Below are 19,263 nucleotides of genomic sequence, written 5' to 3'. Positions count from 1 at the left end.
ACAAAACAAAATAAATCCCGACAGGCAGTTTTACACTCAACAGAAATTTTATGAGTGACCTGAATAATCTAATGAGCTCAAAAAAGACAATTAATTTTGATTATTTCTGGACTACATTAAGGCTTCATTCCATTTGTGTGCAAATGATAACAGTACGTCTTAATAAAGTTTTATTTTATATATATATATATATATATATATATATATATATATATATATATATATATATATATATATATATATATATATATATATATATATATATATATATATATATATATATATATATATATATATATATATATATATATATATATATATATATATATATATATATATATATATATATATTATCTATCTCCAACATTAGTTTCCTTGCTTTGAGGGAAAATGCAAGTTAAAAAAAAAAAAGTTGAATAACTGGTCAAGTATCAAACCATTTTTTTGGTCATACATCTTTATTCAAGTAAATATTATGTACAATAATAAGTTATATCTACAGTCACACTTTGGTTGTGTGTCAATATGGAGTGTCTTTCCGTACGTTGCTACACGGCTGCTGCTACTGAGGTATCCCATCAATGTTCTGCATCTCTTCAGGACCGATCTAAAATAAAGTAAGCCGTTGCCCTGTCTCCAAACTTTCACTATGTCCAGTCCGACATCCAGCTCAGCAAACAGCACCATAAAAATGTTCAGCCCTGTTTGGAATTAAACTGGATTTCATCGAGCAAGGCACTCTATTTCAAAATTTGAGGTTTCTATTTACTGCTGCGAATAAAGATACGAATACACGCTCGTTTGTACACGTGCGTATATTTTTTTTAGCGTGACGGAGTTGTTGATGAATCTGAAACTTGTGCTTCTGATTTACTCAACAATAGGTGGACGGGCATTCTGAAACCGAATTAAAACAACAAGGCCATTGTGTAACTTTATATAAACCAGCAGCCAAAATAACTTATCGGCTTTCAATTCAATAAATGACTCCAAGGGGGCAGTTAGTCATACCTTTGCTGTGACTGTAATTTTTTTTTTCCAACTTTTCCACTGGACTTTTACTAGTCTTTAAAAGCTTAATTGGGCGGTGGAACTTACAGGCACTTTGCACCCGCTGTATAAACCGCAACACCTTTGACTATTAGGGGCCCCTGCGGAGTTACACACCCAATAATTGAGGTAAAAAAAGGGAAGCAAAAGTTACGAGGGAGGTGGAGGTTGGCTCTGGCGAGGTTGCCGAAGAGGAAGTCGTTGGTGAAAGGACTGATTGTGGAGCTGTGCAAATATACGGAAGAATTCCTCTACCGCTAATCGATTGATTGATTCATATTCGACTATTTTGGATATGTAGCTTCTTGGTCGATCGATGTTCTTCATGTGACGAGGGAGGGTACAGTCTAATTTCTGGATGCATCCTTTTGTCTTAGACACTGGCGCAGCGGTGAGAAGACGCCTGACACGGTGACGGGCACGCCAACTGGCTGTGAAAACTGTTAATGCCCCGTCGGCCTCCGGCGGCCGCCACTTCGTTTCCTCCCAGAACGTCCGAGCACAACGACTCGACGGCATCCAGCCTCTCGATCTGCACCAGGCGGGTGAGCAGGTCGGGGATGCTGTATCCGGCCGTGCTCACCCGCTCGAAAAGTTGCAAGCCGTCGCTCATGCCGCCGATCTCGTCGCGCTTCAGGCCGAAGCTCTCGGCCAAGTGCCGCCATGTTTTAACCACGGCGGCTTCGCTGCTGTAGGAGGAGCTTAGCATGCGGCTGGCTTTCTCCAGGCAGTCGAAGGGAAGTTCTGTGGGACTCAGGCCTGAAGGAATCAAAATATCCAAGCTATTAAGATTCTTAATTAAACATAAAGATATTTGTATCCGTCTGAGCGTAACGTACCGTCCGTCACATTGCACACTTTAGCGTACAGATCCAAGATCTTTTTCCTGCGACTCTGCAACATCTGCGTTGTAGAAGAAAAAAAAAAAAAAAACGCAATGTGATCCAGATGATCCAAAGATCTGTTTATAATCATAAATGTATAGTCCATATTTCAAAGATTCACATTCCTACCCCTGGGTTTTTATTGCTGTTGCTGATTGCGGTCACATTGCTGATGTGGTTGGTGCGGTCGGGACTGCTAGCGCCGACGTTGGCGGTCCCGTTACGGACTGGGTCGGCGTCCGGCGCGCCCAGAGTGAGAAGGCAGAGGTCCGGCTTGTTCCCTACATTGTTGAGAGGGGTCAGGTTGTTTGAGTTTGCCAAGCCCTGCTTCTCCGACGTGGCCTCCTCGTCGCTGTCCATGCTGCGGCTCAACAGCTGCTCGTTTTCGGACGAGGCGTCGTTTTCACTGCCGCGGAAGGGAAGTTACATGTTATTCACGTGTGCAATGACATACAGCTTGGGCAACTTTAAAAAAAAAAAAACATGGATGCCAATTTGAGGAAAAACACCTTAACTACCCCGCCCCCTACTGTTCACCTCTGGGTGTTTACGAGGTGTCGCGTAACCTCACACCGTCTGCCAACATCAACAATATTACTACCGAACAGACTTATTCTGTAGTGGCTAAATTACAAACACATGTCGAATCAAATTAATCAAATTTTTGTTGTTGTTGTATTGTGACATACCAGGAGGCCATTTTGAATCAATTGATTATTTCTAAATGAATGCTTATATATTTGTGTCAATCGATTACGTTCTATTTTTCTTTTCACCTTAAAATTGGCTATAAAGTCAAAGAATGAAAATGAATTCGTACGTCATTTCAAACACGTCTCCTACCTTTTCACTGCCATCTGAGGTGAGGCCTGAAGTTTGTCAAACTCATCTTTTTCAGAGTAGATCACCACTTTGTCTGAAAGAGAAGCAGACATTTTTCTTAAATAATGCACACTTGAGCTCGTTGAACACGAAAGAAATCAGCAGTCTCTCCGATAATTTATTTTCAAAGACCATACACCATTTTAGACACCGGAGTGGTGGTCTATAAAAAAAACCACCGTAATTATAGTGACTCTTATGTGAATCCCAATCCTGGCTGCAAGCGATGCAATTGGAGGCTTTGTGGTTTCATATTGGTTGCTGGGGTGGCCTTTTTAACGTGGCTAATAAAAGCTAGCATGGGTGTGAGGATTGGCGTTAACGGAATGCTGAAGATTCTATCTATTACCGTACAGGCGGTAAAAAGTGTGTGTGTGTGTGTGTGTGTGTGTGTGTGTGTGTGTGTGTGTGTGTGTGTGTGTGTGTGTGTGTGTAAGCACCCATGACTTTCATCTCACAGCTTTATTATCTCAGTTCATATACGTGACAGCTACAGCTCGCAGCTACGGCGTCTCGCCCGCGTCGACACGATATTACTTTAAGCACCGACATGTTTTGTTGCGAATCATAGCCACCTAAATTGCCTTAATTTTAGCTATTATATTATTAAGTCTATAAATTACCCTGCTTTTAAGTCATTATATTAAATCTGTCTATTTTTAATCAGCCTTGTTCGACCACAGTCTTTTGAGGAACGGTTAACCGGCACATGAAGGAGAACAGAGCATCATTGTCAGCAGAAATGGCGCCTTAAGGGATGCATGACTTTATCTGGGCAGGTTCCACATTCCACCAGGATGTATTCATCACGCTGTAGCCCACACACACCCGCATACACACACACTCAGACTTGCACATGCACGGTTGTAAGTGCATCGCTAACAAACGGAATGTTTTACCATGAAAGCTAACGTTCTTTAAGTGCAACCTGAAAGTTCCCCCCAGTGTGGAACCGCTTACACCGTTAATAAAATAAAAATAAAATAAAAATCTATATTTAGAATGTCTTGACATGCACAAATAATAATAATAATAATAATAATAATAATAATAATAATAATAATAATAGTAAAGCGTTTCAAATGTCCCATCATTAGCCGTGTTTGATTGCAAAAGCTTTTTTTTGCAGGCCTGTGTGCAAATCTCGTTTACCATCACCGAAGCAAAGGTGGGAATTATTATTTTAGTTATATTGTATAGTATATTATAGTGATTATAGTCTGTCTTGCAGCAATCAGGATGCTGCTTGCACTGTCATTACCCAAACGTATGATTTTCACTTTGATTCAATTGGAACAGTGTTCGTTATGTTTTTTGCAAGCTATTCTTTTAAAAAAAATGATTTCACATGTTTACAGAAACGTTGAACAATGTTGTTTTCAATTCCTACCAGGGATGTCTTTCTTGTCCTCTTGTTTATTGGTCAGAGTGTCAACTGATTTCACTTGACCATGACAGCATGCTGCAAACAGATAAACGTGGTCACAACCTACATGCTTATCTGTGTGTGTGTGTGTGTGTGTGTGTGTGTGTGTGTTTGTTTTCCACATGCTCACCTTGGCTGTTTGGCTTGGCCTTCAGAATGTAAAACATGATGATAAGAACAATAGCGATGGCCATGACGAAGATGGTTGACATGGCGATAATGAGAGCCGTCGCTAAGTGACCTTGTCCTGTTGGATCTGAGACGATGAAGACAGAATACATTGATGCTTTTCTGCGTGTATTTGTATGTGTGTGTATATGTGTGTGTGTACCTTTTTGAAGATGAGGGAACACGGTGGTGCTGCCAGGATCCGATTGAGGTTTTTGCACCGGCACATTGTTCTGCATACCTGTGACATAATTACACAAACGGCATAATATGTGTTATTCCTTAGATTTTTCCCCCAATGATTTTTAATGTATCATAATGATCTAAAATTAACATGGCACAAAAATGTGTAATGCAAGTGCTAACGTGCTAATCATCTTTCTTAAACTCCCTGACGTTTTAATTGCGCAAACGACGCTAATTTGCAGATACAAGACAAGTATGTGCGTGTTTTAGGGATGGGAGGAATAATCAATTCTTTGATGTTTGTCTGACGGTGTTTCTAATATTTTGATTTCTTTATGTATGTGCAGTCATGATACAAATGTGGGTTTACATGAACATTGAAAACTATAAATACAAAAAAAATGATGGTTAAAGGTAGATTTTAGTTCGTACATTCTTTGGTGTTGGGTGGCGCGTTTTGGCAGGAGTGACAAACCATCCCATAGAGATTTCTGGGTCTGTTCTCCAACATATAATACCTGCATGAAATACAAAACATAAAGTCAGGAGATGTAAAATCAGCTTTGAAAGACGATCTCTTAAGAAGAAGGTCAAGGTGCGGTTTAGAATATTTTTTGGGAGACAAAGTACAGTATATAGAAGAAAAAAAAGATCTGCCAGATGATGAAATTTAGCCCGCAGGCACTAAAGTTGGCTCGCTGCAAGTTTGAATTGAAAATGAAGATAAGGAGACAACAAGGAGTCTGTGAATGACCGATACTATAAAAGCATTACTTATGTTTAAATGGGATTGTATTAAACCTAAAAATGATAAGTTTAAAAATATTGCTTTAGGCAGCTATAAGCAATGAAGCTCTAGACCTCAAAATGTATGGTAAATATTTGAATAAAGGAACATACATTCTTGAATCACATCAGAGAGAGCAGGAACAATGCATATAATATCAAAAATCTGTTTTTTGTCTTTCCATGATGTTCGCATTTCCATTTTATTTTCCAGAAAGTTGCAAAAGCTTGCATCACATTCTCTTTTTTGTGTAGCAGTGTGTTGTTTTACCCTGGCAAACAGGGCCCGCACTCCGCATCGCTGTCTGACGTTCCCACCGTGCGCACCGTGGCTTTGTAGAGGGCGTCGCAGTCTTTATGTCGTCTGCAGATCTCATATTTGCCTTTGGAGTACTTCCCATGTGGACACGGTACACAGGAGAAGTCTTCATCCTTCACACCGTAGCCGCACGTCTACAAAATATAATATAATATAATATAATATAATATAATATAATATAATATAATATAATATAATATAATATATTATAATATAATATAATATAATATAATATAATATAATGTGACAAATTATAATAAATAAATAAATGAATAAATGAATAAATGAATCATTACACTTGCAAAATTGTCACTATTCGCTTGATTTTTGGGGGGGGGCTATCTCTGTTATATGAAAATATCAAAAAAAGGAAAGAAATATTTTTTTTTTAATTATTTCTTTATATATTAATATTTTTAACTCAAGGTATCGCTGTACAGTTTGCTCGGATCTGTCGTGTCTCGTACTTGATAATGTCACTGCCTGAGGCCAGAGAGGGGATCAGCTCTTGAAGGAAACTCATGAGGCTCCCCTCCTAGTTGACCTTCATGCTTCATTCATAAAACAGTGTCGGGCCCACGGCACAATCCTGTCACTTTGACTTACTGAGTGCTAAAACACGTGCATGATTAACAATCATATTTTTGGGTTTTTTTTTGTTTTGGTTTAATCTTCTGCTATTGCTCTTGTATTGAATCTACTGCAGATATACCTAATGTTGTGTCTGTTGAGCAACACAAATAATATAACCTGCTACATTTGTCAAAGTGTGGATAAAAAAAATTAAAAACGAGGGACTTGAACGTCTTCATCTTCCTGTGATGTTTTGTGCGTGCGTGTGCGAGGATGCACCCTGTGGTAACACCATGACTGAACACACACTTGAGAACATGAATTAGAGGCTCCGTGGGGATCAGACAGGCGGGCGAAAGTGCAACGGCGACGCTTGACTGATTGATCTTCGGGTTCTTTCTAATCTGGCTGTCTTCGGATGAAAACTGACTACATTAGTCTCGGTGAGAATCGGAATCGGGCCGACGTGCTCGTTGGGGAAAGGAGAAATGAGTACAGTGAAAATAGTGTGCTTATTGGATTAAAGCACTAAATGAGGAAGGAAGTTAATAATAGTAATTAATTCGACTTCAAAAGGAAGAATGTTGTTGTCTCCCAAGAGTCGAACAATTTCGTGGGAGCCGACTTGGCGAGCATTTTTTATTTTTTGTCTTTGTTTTCTTTGGCCTTTGTGGATTGACAGACAGACTGTTACCTTGACACATACCTTTCCCATCAATGTCACTAAAAGCGATTACAAGAACTGTTAATTTGAATTAAGCCGCTTTTCACTGAGCGGGACAGCGCAAATGCGTGCCAACACGGTGGGTGGTCTCACATTTCTTCTAAGACATCATGTCACATGACTCGAGATGGGAAAAATGTGCGTATCAAATTATTTTTGGATGACTCCATTTTGGAGTGGGATCAAGTAATCAAGTGACAGTTTACACACTGGTCATATATTTACGAATATCTCACCATGTGCGGCTCCTGTCCTGGCTGGCATTGAGGGCATGCCTGACAACTGTTGCTGGTCTGGTTTAAGAACTCGTACTCGCCACAGCTGGAATACTCTGCACTCGCAAGCATACAACACACCTACAGACACAAAAACGAGATTAGAAATTAGGGACGTTTGGATGCCGGTCACACCAACACACATGATATGGCAGAAATTATGATACCCAAATCCCCAAACATGTGAAAATAAACCCTAACCCTAACCCTTATACAACAATATATGGTGGCCTTCAATCAGATTTTATCCTCTTACAAAAATGCGTAGCATATGCTAATGATTAGTAGTATGTAACTTGGCGTCACACAGACTCTCCAACCCGTTTTATGCCCATCCTTTGTGTGCAGAATTATTTCATTTGGTTACACAGAAGTATTAGCAAACTGTGATATGTTGTGAAACATAATTGTGGTTTTGTTCCCAGAGAGCAGATGTTAATAAATGTGAATGAGTTTCTTTGAGGATTTTTAGAACTGCTTGCACACTGAGAGTTTTGGGAAAGCACACAAAGTCTATGACCAATAAAATATTTGACTTTATATAATCACTGTTGTTAAATAAAGTGACAAAAATGACGAGGAAAGTCAAATAAGTGCATAACACGTACTAAAAGTGAGGACACCAAGATGGATTTTGTCCTTCCTCTCTTCTGCGGCATGTTTGCGCTCAATTCCTGGAAGACATTGGGGAAGAAAAAAAAAAATCTGAAATATATAAATGCAAACATTGCAACATCCTTCTCGCTTTGGGTGAGTTTATGTGGTGGGGGACGTAGTGTGTGGCCCAGATGATTTGAGTGAAGCGCAACTATCACATCATTGCCAATAAACATGTAATGATAGTAGCAAAACACCCCATGGCGCTGCTCCGGCTCATATTTGCTAGCACGCGTCACCGTTGGCTAACCTCTGCTCCAAAAGTTTTTTGTTTGTTCGTCGTTTAACGTGAAGGCCATACGCAATTAATGACTAGGTTGAAAATAATATTTATAGTGGGGTCGCTTTGTCGTACACTTTTGACCTGACAGGTCAAAACGTGATTCATGCTACCGTGAGGAAAACGTAAACGTGCTTCAAAACATAAAAGGCAACTATACGAAGTTGTGTTGATCAAAAAGAGGTTTTTTTTTCAAGAGTTGTAAATAAATCACATTCTGTTTGACTTTTCACATTTTTCAAACCTTGCTGTGTATTTATCATCATTTTCCCAAACACGCATTTCCTATCGAGCTAACAACAACTTCCCCTTTAAATTTGGATCAGTAACACAAAGGCAAAAAAACACGCTAATACCTTTATAGCTTACATTTTCTCTGTTTAAAAACATTCTATTCCTTCGGGCATCCAAAATGCCTTCTTATCAAGGTTAAAACAAACAAAGTTTGAATGGTGGCGTCTGTCTGACAAGCCACATGTTGCGCATATGTGCAGTAGCTAGCAAAGTGGCGCCTTCATGACAGCAAGACTAAATACATTGCATTATCTAAGCGCTGTTTCTTCTTTAATAGCGCTCAGCACGTTATAATAATGCTTCTAATTTAGCCATTCGTCGCACTTGGACAACAAGACCGCAACAGCCAACTTTTCGACTCTTGACACATGAATACAAAACTTAGACTTTGGCTTTCATTAGCCTCAAGGCTAGATCGAGTTCACTCTTGGTGAAGAAAACATTCTTAACCTCAATGATGGCTAATTCCCCTTAGCCGCTGGGCTTGATCTTTCGTAATCACCGACTACCCACACACACACACACACACACGTATACACACACATGCATACAATATATAACCCATAAATTGGTCTTTGAGGACAGTCGTTGTGGTCAGGCCACAACCGGTATGTCTGCATGTGTGTGTTGCTGATGAGATAAAAGGCTGGATAGCAGGAAATGAAGAACTGCCAAATGTATATGAAGACCCTCAAGGCAAATCATTGACTTCATCTAACACACACATGCACACATCGAGTAAGAGCAATGCGTTTGAAGACTCTGTGTCTTTTGACAACTTACTACTTCTTTCAACCCTCACTTCAACCACCCCCCCCTTCAAATCTTATCTTTGTGTGTCGAGGCAGGTCTGGGATGAAAGTCAGGCCCCGAGGTTATTCATCTTCTAACGATCGCATAATCTTCTCTAAGTATCTCCTCTGTTTTTTTTTGTTTTTTTTGGTGTGTCTTGGCAGAATTTTTGGGCCCCAGTCAAATTTAGGTGGGGTGAAAGGTGAAGCTAAATGTGTCGCATGAAATTTGATTAAATTTTTTGGGTGCTATTTAATATGGCACCTATTGATTATTCATTCATTCATCTGGATTTAGTCTCTCTAACAGATGACAGCCACAACATGATTACTAAACGAAATAAACAGCAATGATACCCCCTTAACTTGCCGATGTTTATTAATACCCAGGAAGTTTTGTTTTTGTGACTATTTTGGGAGAAGAAACTGCTGAGTTGAGTAATTGAATTTGGTGAAAGTCTTCTTTTTCAAAACAAAAATAACGACTCGGGTTTGAAGATCCTTAGGCTTTTTCACTCTCAGCGTCCAGGTTATGCATGACACATGGACCTCTCTAAAACTAGAACAAAGTTTGGTTTTGATCTCCAGATTTCCTATGACAACTCAATTTACAGCACATGGAAAATAAATTTGGACCTCCTGTCTCCTATTGAAATTGTTTTCCCTTGTCATTTTTTTTTGCTTTTTTCATGTCATGCATCTATGAAGTAGCCTTACATGACATTTCTTCTTGAAATGATAATAGCAGCAAGTTTGGTTGCGATGATGACTGATGATGACTCGTCAACTACTACCAGATTGGTAAAATCAGAAACCTGCCAGCCACTTTTGTCCTTCAAACTGCTGCTTTGAGCATAAATCAGTTCTCCATATCTGCCACTGAGTTGTGTTGCCAGAAAACAGACAATTAACTTAATTTCTGAAAACCATGACTCAACCCCATCAAATTTAATTTATGTTATTTTTTTCCCCCTGTGAAATAACAAGCACATGCTGTAAATCAAGCCTTCCGCCTTTGGAGCCTTGACAGAAAAATAAAAGGTTATTGTGACTTAACATTATAATTTGATGAGTTTCTCCATCAATTGTCAATCATTTCCAGATTTTGTTTTCACATCATAGTTCCAACTTTCCTCATCACTGTGCCCTCACATCTGCGCAACATGTGCTCAAATTAACGTCAGTCAATCTTCTGCGCAATTTTTTTACGGCAGAGAATAAATCAACGATATAAATCGACTTTACGTTTAGTGGGCTGAGAAGAGAGACAACTGATTCCGTTTACTTGAATTGACTTCTTTGCTCTACACATAGTGGACAATGATGATGAACGATGATTCAGTTGAATAAAATCCATGTTACTAAATTTTCATTAGCCGCCTATAATTTGTCTCTAGCATGGGGGAGGCAGCTCTAGAGAGTAAATAAAAAGCTGTCACTCAAAAGCTTTCACCTTTGCAATTGGACCCAAAGCGGGTTTTAACAACTGGGTCATTGTAGGTAATGATTGTCATTATAATCGAGTTCATTTTATGGTCGGGCATGATTATAGGAATTGGAAGCATATTCCGACCTTTTTTTTTTTTTCTTTGGCGACAGAATTGTATTTCTAGTACTTTCATTTTTCTTCTGACACAACAACGTTTCTCTACAGAGAAAGACCAGAGAAGTCTAAATGAGGCCCGACGCAGCTCATTAGCGACATCATCAACGTCGTAGCCGGACGTGGAAATAAACACATGTGAAGTGATTTCCAACTTTGCGCGCAGAAGCAAATGTCAAACGACAGCTGGACCTCGTTTACTTACAAAATATCGCTTTACACTCATGCCACTGAAAAATTATGTTTGGACGTTACCGTGCTGCACAATTAGGGCGGTTCAAAGGTTCGAGGTCAGTTGAAATAATGCGGAACGTTGATTGATCTCTGATTGGTTTGTTGAAGCAATTTTTCCTTACAGGCCATATTTCAAAACGGTCATAAAATTAATCACTTTTCATATTGAAAAAAAAATAAGGCTCTGGATCATAAGATAACATAAGATAAGATAACATAAGATAACATGACATAAGATAACATGACATAAGATAAGATAAGATAACATAACACAACACAACACAACACAACACAACACAACACAACATAACATAACATAACATAACAAAGATGCAACATAACTGTCACACACATGGAAGAACATGAACGCGATTTAAAAAAAGCTGGAAAATGTGTTTCAGAAAATTCAATCTTTGACGTTTATTGTCGTCATTGGTTGTGAATGAGTTAATACTTTTTCTCACGACCGCTTACTTTACTTGAGCCATGTATCAATACTCTTGAGCCATGTATCAATACTCTTGAGTACATTTTTTTGTCTACTCTACCCACCTCTGCGTCAATAATCTCTGTGATGTGTGTATAATGTATGCATGTGTGTATGCATTTCCTCATCTCTCTTCATCTTTTGATTGCTTTAATTACAGACTAAGTGGCAGCTTCCCACTCGCTTGCAGAGTCGAAACAAACACACATAAAAAGAAGCCACACACACATACACACACACACAGTCAAAAAGTCTTTCCTCTTTGATGATTTGCCTGCTGGTGATGTCTTTCATCGACTCCTCTTCCTAATACCTTGTTTGGCTCTTTTTTTTTTCGACTGACTGAGCCACAATGTCTCCATCTTGTCCCTCTTACTTGTTTATTTTGTCGTGGCTCTAAGTGGAAAGCTTCATCTGCAGCCTGGAATGTATTTGTATTATCTTATTGGACCGTGCTGCATCTAAAGCATTTTTTTGTCTGTCTAAAAAAAAAAAATCGGATCATTTAAGAATGCATGAGGCCCACTTCCTCACAGATCTTGCATCAGAAGTGGGTGGATTTATTGAGAGGCACTGACAAGAATACCTGACGTAGATTACGAATGACCTTCTAGTCAAGAGTAAACAAGTTTCTTTGACAGATCCGAGCACTATGAGAGCCTTCCCTGCGGTTTCATAAATGCGATAGATGATGACATGATGGGTGGAAGCGTTTGGGGGGGGGTGTCAGGGAATTCCTCCAAATTCAAATCATAGGAAATCATCATCGGAAAGTTTCATGCCAACAGCTGGCAATGGTTTTGCTTCCTTCTTCTCACCTAATGCTGCTTTCTCTCTCTCTCCTGGGACAAAAAAAAAAAGCATGCCATCATCTAAGTTGCAAGGCTACATAAGAATCGGATGAGTAAAGCAACATGGTTCACGGGTGACTTCATTCTCGCCAATTGCCTTCAATAAATCATCTCGCGCTTGAGGCTCCACAGCTGCGGTCAACCCACTCCTAGAACTCGCCTTGTGCCAATAATCTGGTGGCTCCTTTGCAACATGTCACTGTTTGTTTTGTTTTTTTTCTCAGGGGGAATGGGTCTGTATCTTATTTATCAGTGTAATTCGATGAAAACTAGCCAATTTGAGCAAACGTAATGCAGGAGTGCATCGTGGCCTTATAATTTGCTACAGATCCGTGCAGTATTTTTCAATCGGCAAGCACATGAATACCAAAGCACTACTTTTACAAATAATCATTTTTTTTGAAGTAACGTGACATCTTTGTGATGTCTTCATTATTACATCAGTTTGCTTTGCATTGGAATTTCCAATCACGCCATCAGTCACAATCTGTTGTTTGGCTTTAAAATATAAAATAAATAGATTAAAAATATTTTAAAAAATATATATAAATCTAATAAAAATATATAAATGTAGATATAAATTATAAAAAAATATATTAAAAAATAAAATAAATAAAATAAAAATAAATGGGCCCCTGGAGCACTATAAATTTCAACATGGTTATGCGTTTTGGATGTGAATCAGCTCTGACATTTGAACATAAATCACCTCGCTACTACAGGGAAACACACGGATCCACTCAAGAGGGTTATGATATGGATTTAGTGTAAAGCAACATGGTGCTGAAATGGCTAAACTAGATTCGATTCAGACTTTTTTTTTCTCGCTCTCCCTCACTACACCTTTAATCCTCAAAAGATATCTTTACATCTTTTGAAGATTACATCCCCGTCCTCTTGCGGCTTCCTCTACCTGTGAACATGAAAGTCTTGACGGCAAGAGGGGTGGCCTTGGGGTCTTGCGTATGAAGAAGTGTGTGTGTGTGTGTGTGTGTGTGTGTGTGTGTGTTAAGACAGATAGATTTCCACCTCCAGCAGCTGCAGTTCAAAGTCAGCCAGCAGACTTCAGAAGCTCGGCAGGACCCGGCTTGTCCCCAACCGGGCCGAGCTGCCGAGCTGCCTGTCTGCGGGCAGGACTTCCCCTGAGGGCCCCGGGACAGTCAGGCGGCACCATGAAAACAATTATGCAGACAAGCGGAAGGTGTGCACACTAACAACCTCACACATAGCCCCCCCCCTCCCCCAAAAAAATCCTTTAACCACTCTCCCATGGGATGGTGTTACTAAATGAATTAGGAAATAAGTCCACTCGCAACAAGATAAAGACGACCTTCTTACAAAGCAGAACAGATGATGAAGTACAGTAAATTGTTTGTAACCTTAGGCTGAAATCTTTGCACCAACACGCAGCTTTCATGCATTCAGTCTGTTTGAGGATGTGCCTGTCATGCATGCTAATAAAGCAAACTTTGCACAACGTGAAGTACTTGGCAGGCAAACTTTACATCTGCATTACACGTGCTTGGCTAGCGCAGGCCCACCAGTCAAATACAACAATGTTATCTCACTGATGGAGCAATTCGCTAATCAAAACTAAACATACAAACGTGACAAGGATTTATTTGAATTCAAATAAAAATGAAAGCCAAGTCATGAATAAGGACTGCTCAGGAATTTCCCCCAAATCTTGTAGAAATCTGTCCAAGCATTCCACAGCTGCTTTGAGGTCTTACCTGCGATGCTCTTTGGAGGTAAGTGGAAGGCACACCAGCTGGATGTTGCACTTCAACTGGCAATCCTGGTCCACCTTGAGCAGGATCAACCTGGAATTAGCATCACTGACGGTCTGACTGACTATGAAGGTCTCAGTCCACACAACTGAACGTGACTCTCTGCATCCACTTTTTGTGTGCAAGTTGTCTGTAGGCTCCTCCTTAATGGGGAAAAGTGGAAGGTTTCTCCGCCCTGAGACAAATGAGAGCAGGTAAACTCCTGGCATGGAAGGAGGGTGGATGCAGGTCCTGACTCGACTGTGCCCTCTAGCGTCCATAAATAGGTAGTAGCAGTAAAAAAAAAACAAAAAAAACTGCCCCCCCAATACTAATTTTACCACTTTTTGCTCCTCCAGTTCAGGTTTCAACATGAAGCTTAAATTTCTTAATAACAACGAGATGTAAATTGCCGAATTGTGTTTAAGTGCCACCATCACACTATTACATGTTGCGCTATTTACAATACAAATAATTCTTTAAAAAAATGTTGATTAACATTCATTGTATGTTCCCTTAGTCGTAAAGGTAAGAAAAAAAAATTCTGGAATTTTTTTTTTAAAAAATACCCAAAAGTTAGCAATCTGGTCTGGAATCCAAGTGTATTTGGTGGGGGGATCAGTGCCCCCGCAGCCCCCCCAGCTAGCTCCGCCAAGGTCTAAGATGTCGCCACTGTTTTTAGTGTACACAGATAAAGAAAAAAATGCTTAGTCATCATTTTATGTCCATCGCTGGATCTTTCTGGACAAAACTCAATGCATAGACACTCGTGGGTGATGTTTGTCTGAAAAAGACCGAAACCCAGTCTTGATCTCCCTCCCTTCCTTCCTTCCTTCCTTCCTCTCCGCCACTGCTGTCTTCCCTGCCACAGGAAGGATGAGATAAAAGCTTCTTTGAAAACTCAGGGTCCTCTAATTACTTGACACTTCCCCCCCATCTTGTGTTTCTTTCTGACCACAAGTCTTGTCTCCTCACTTCTTATCTTTACCCTTTGGTGGTCATTCACTCTTTCAATCAGCATCCCTCACTTACTAACCTATTAGAAGGTTCTTTTTCACATCCTATTACAAAATATCATTTATGTTGAGTCAGGGGCTTCCTCTGTCGAGAAAAAAAAAAGAGGAGAGCGGAAGAGATTAGATTAAATACAGGATGAGGAGGATATGATAAACAACAAGAGTAATGTGACAATAAATGTACACTACACCGCCACAAATCCTGATTTGGTATGATGGGTTGGCGTAAGAAATAAATGAGCCACAGTGCAGCACAACAAGATTAAATATGAAAGGATGAGGGATGCTTAAACGGCATTTTAATCTGTAATGAAGCAACATTAAAAATAATGAAGCTACAAATTGATGATATGAAAACATGTCGGCAAAAGGAGTAAAAAAAAAAAAAAGTCTCCATCCTTTCATATCTCATCTATGGGTCAAGTATTTTTTCTATATTCTTAGCCAGGACTCTCTCCCAACTTTCTTTGACCTCTCTGCACTCCCGTCAGCTAATACTCATTTTCACACATTTACGAACAAGTCCATTACAAAGAGGGGGGTAAAAAAAAAAAAAAAAAGACCCGGTTTCCATGGTAACTGCTGCATCAGCTAACCTATTTTTGCATGAGCCGAGGCCACTGGCTGATAAAGGGGACAAAGATACAAGTACACACATGTAGCTTACCATGTAAACAATATGTGGCATAAAAGCACAATAAATCGTTGCTTATTTCAGTATGGGGGGGAATAAAAACTGACTTTGCTTAAGTCAGGTGAGGATAGCAATTTACAAACTTTAGGTTGTCTGCAAATTCAACCTTTTTACGACTTCATGACCGCAGCATGCGAGTCTATGTTAGGCTCTTTAACAGACAATTTAATTGCCTTGGTTTCACTACTGCAGCTCCAAAATAGCTTCTTATCACTCTTAGCTTCCGCTTAAAAGGGATTGAGAGGGATTTTCATCCAATAATCACTTTCCAGCACTTCTCGCTCTACCTTTAAATCTCAATTATCAGCTGCGGGAATGTATATAAATCGGATAAAACACGCCGAGCGCAAGACCTGGGTGACAATGATAAAGACTAGGAGAGATGAAGAGTGGCTTGTTGCCAGCATTCGTGAGCGAGGTCTTTAAATCAGGCCTTGACAACATCAGACTGACATTCGCTTTAGACGAGCCGCTGTGGCATTGCAATATTCCACAGTCTTGCTACGGGCTGTAAATAGAGCTTGAAGAAAAATGCCAGGTCCCCGTAGACATTATGCAGCGGGACCCCGATTTCAAGTACTTGACCTTCGTTTTACTACCAGACAGTCTCATTGCAGTTCAATCAGAATTTCATTTTAGCACCAATATATGAACTAAACCCCCTCTTTATATACAGTCAGTGGCCACCTCAATAGGGACACCTATGTGCTGACTCTCATTTAATACGTTTGAATGTGAGTTGTTCATTCCAAACACCGCCGAATCCCCCAGTTTTAAGTGGGTGTGTACACTTATGCAACTTCTAATTGAATCAGTTATCATTTACATTTATTATTAGTATTCTTGTGTAATAAAATTTGACCTTGACATTTTCTTCATGAGCACAACTTTTCATTGTGGGTGACAATTACCCCATACCCCCCCCCCCCCTACCACCGCCCTGCCACTCACCGTGCAAAGTCACATACTGACACGGGGACGAACTAGCGAGATTCACTCCTGATCCCTCTGGCGTTGAATGATTGCAAGAGTGGAGCAGGTCTGAACAGGTGGACGGGCAATGTCGGCCCGCCCGCATTTACAGCTGATAACACTCAACTCCATGTGGCTTCCAATGTTGTGTTAGCAGACGGCAGTAATAATACTGCAAGCTGTCTAAATAAACTACTAAAAAAAAATGAGTGCAACTGCATAATTAATAAAAAAAAGGAGTGGATGAGAATGTAGAAAATATCCAGGAGTGCCAGGGATTTGGGATGAATTTTTTTTTTATAAACAACACAAAATTTACTTTTAACCCCTAGAGGGCACTAAAAGACAACTTTTACACGAGGACAGTCGTGAGGGTTGTTGCCCCTTTGCAGGTACACAAGCTCCGGTAATAATAAAAAGAACTTTAAAAAAAGAAAGAAAACAAATGAGCGTGATCTGCATTGATGATCATCATTCGAGAGACAAAAGTGAATATTGCTGAGTCGACAATTCAGGATCTGCATCCAAGGCTGCAGGTAAAACGCAAAAAAAAAAACATGAGTGCACTTTTACAGCACAGTGAAGTTAAACCACAACGATAGACACACTAAGCTCCACTTATGAACAGATTAAGGGTGAGCTATTTTTTATTTGAGGGGGGGAAAAAAAGATGATTATTTTTTTCCTCGCCTACCCAGTGCGCCTTATTGTCGTAATGACTTCACTCATTATCTCTTGCTTAGTCATAAAGCTGATTATATCGATTGACAAGTTGTCTGGTCTCTGTGTTCTTCATCAATTTGACTGTGCGCACGCGCCACGATTGCAATAAGTGATGATGACGAGGATGAGGATGGTGATGAGAGCGTGACCTCAGCGCCTCCAACACAGCCGCGAGAAACACGATCGGATCGCGCGCACACACACACACACAAAAAAGCGGACGGACACACGGCGGGGGAAGGCGCACAGACACACTGGAGGCGAAAGTGCACGACGACGCACACGGGGCGTCCCTCGACTGCTTCCCGTCTGCTCGCCTCCCAGAATGTTCTGTGCTCGAGGTCCGTTCCTCCGTCACAAGAACCACCACCAGCAGCAGGAGCAGCCGCCGCCGCCACCGCCGCGTCTCCACGGAGCCTGAAGCCCAGATGATCACCCTCTCCGCCGACATGGACGAGTCTTCGTCATTACTGGATCTCTTGGAGTGCTCGGTGTGCCTGGAGCGCCTGGACACCACGGCCAAGGTGCTGCCTTGTCAGCACACCTTCTGCCGCCGTTGCCTGGAGAACATCGTCAGCTCCCGGAACGAGCTGCGTTGCCCGGAGTGTCGCATCCTGGTGGACTGCGGAGTGGATGATCTCCCTGCCAACATCTTGCTCGTTCGCCTCCTGGACGGTATTAAACAGCGGCCTCAGCGAGGAGGAGCTGGAGCGGGCAGCAGGCAACCCGTGGCCGGGGGCTCGCTGCAGATCTGCGCTGCTGGGATATCGGCGTCTCCTCCGGGCAACGCCGTTAGAGAACTGCCCGTCGCTACCCGGAGCTCTCCTGTAAAGGTAGCACACTTTTTTTTTCTCTGCACTTTTCCTAATTGATCCGATCTTTGCACTTCCTCGATACTACTTGTTTTCCATTCTGATGTGACAACAATGACAACAGTGCTGCTGTCTCTGCTGCTGCACTGCATCACCGGGTGAACACTGAATACATTGTGCAGATATTTTTTCCAAGATTCTATCCTGATTATCTCTGGTGATTTGTAGTTATAAAACCGACTTAGTTGCTTTTTTGCATGTGTTCACATATGGCATGACAGATTGTCTGATGATAGGGAAGCATCAGAAACTTACCTGGTAACACAATCCCAGGCAGGCAGCAGGAGACTCAAGTGTAATGCGCACGAGTGAACTGCAGATGACTCATCTACTGAATAATATGTGTTGTCCTTGTATCTTTCATCTCACTTGGCATAGTTGGACTTTGAGTGAGAATTTGTGCTCATGATCCTTAAAAAAAAAAAAAACGCTTTCATGAGCTCAGTAGGTGAAGAAATCCAGACAGTCTGCAGTCTATCCAGGACATTGTTTTGCATCAGTTAGTTTTATCATGCATGTCCCAAAAAAAAAAAAAAAGTGCAAGGTGCTAGTTTTATTCCATCTAAAAAAGAAAATGAAACAGTTTGAGATATATGAGCAGGTGTTTCCTGCAGGTGGAGTGTTTTCAGAGTGACTTCAGTATTGGCATGCAAGGTGCATGACTTGATGTTTTTCCTGCAGTCTGAAGCAGGTTGATCTAACAATGAAGCCCATAAAGTCGATGTTAAATCAAGGGTCGCTCCAAGA

The 19,263-nt window shown here is 40.6% G+C and overlaps 2 protein-coding genes across 4 annotated transcripts in view; one reads left to right on the top strand and one right to left on the bottom strand.

Annotated features, from left to right (window-relative positions):
- Positions 1–462: 462 nt before the first annotated feature.
- edar (ectodysplasin A receptor) lies at positions 463–16,978 on the bottom strand. 3 transcript variants are annotated; one of them, XM_085920531.1, is made up of 12 exons: positions 16,901–16,978; positions 7,882–7,947; positions 7,235–7,354; positions 5,654–5,835; positions 5,029–5,114; positions 4,574–4,651; positions 4,373–4,498; positions 4,207–4,278; positions 2,778–2,850; positions 2,064–2,340; positions 1,890–1,953; positions 463–1,809 (listed from the first exon to the last, which is right to left on the bottom strand). In XM_085920531.1, exons 2-12 carry the CDS (start codon positions 7,930–7,932, stop codon positions 1,424–1,426), a joined length of 1,515 nt encoding a protein of 504 aa, XP_085776657.1. In that variant the 5' UTR covers positions 7,933–7,947; positions 16,901–16,978; the 3' UTR covers positions 463–1,423. The 3 variants fall into 3 exon arrangements, with proteins under 3 accessions (XP_085776657.1, XP_085776656.1, XP_085776655.1); XM_085920530.1 differs by lacking the exon at positions 16,901–16,978 and adding an exon at positions 14,204–14,337; XM_085920529.1 differs by lacking the exon at positions 16,901–16,978 and having other exon boundaries at positions 7,882–8,106.
- Positions 16,979–17,862: 884 nt separating this feature from the next.
- LOC147051110 (E3 ubiquitin-protein ligase SH3RF3-like) overlaps positions 17,863–19,263 on the top strand; it is a 40,222-nt gene continuing 38,821 nt past the window's right edge. The window contains exon 1 of the mRNA XM_085921043.1: positions 17,863–18,477. Within this exon, the coding sequence (XP_085777169.1) occupies positions 18,073–18,477 (405 nt within the window). The 5' untranslated portion in view covers positions 17,863–18,072. The remainder of the gene's footprint in view (positions 18,478–19,263) is intronic.

This window comes from Syngnathus leptorhynchus, chromosome 9 (genome assembly GCF_054491065.1).
Source record: "Syngnathus leptorhynchus isolate UIUO chromosome 9, UIUO_Slep, whole genome shotgun sequence".
Taxonomy (NCBI): domain Eukaryota; kingdom Metazoa; phylum Chordata; class Actinopteri; order Syngnathiformes; family Syngnathidae; genus Syngnathus; species Syngnathus leptorhynchus.
This window is presented reverse-complemented; position numbering and strand designations above follow the sequence as displayed.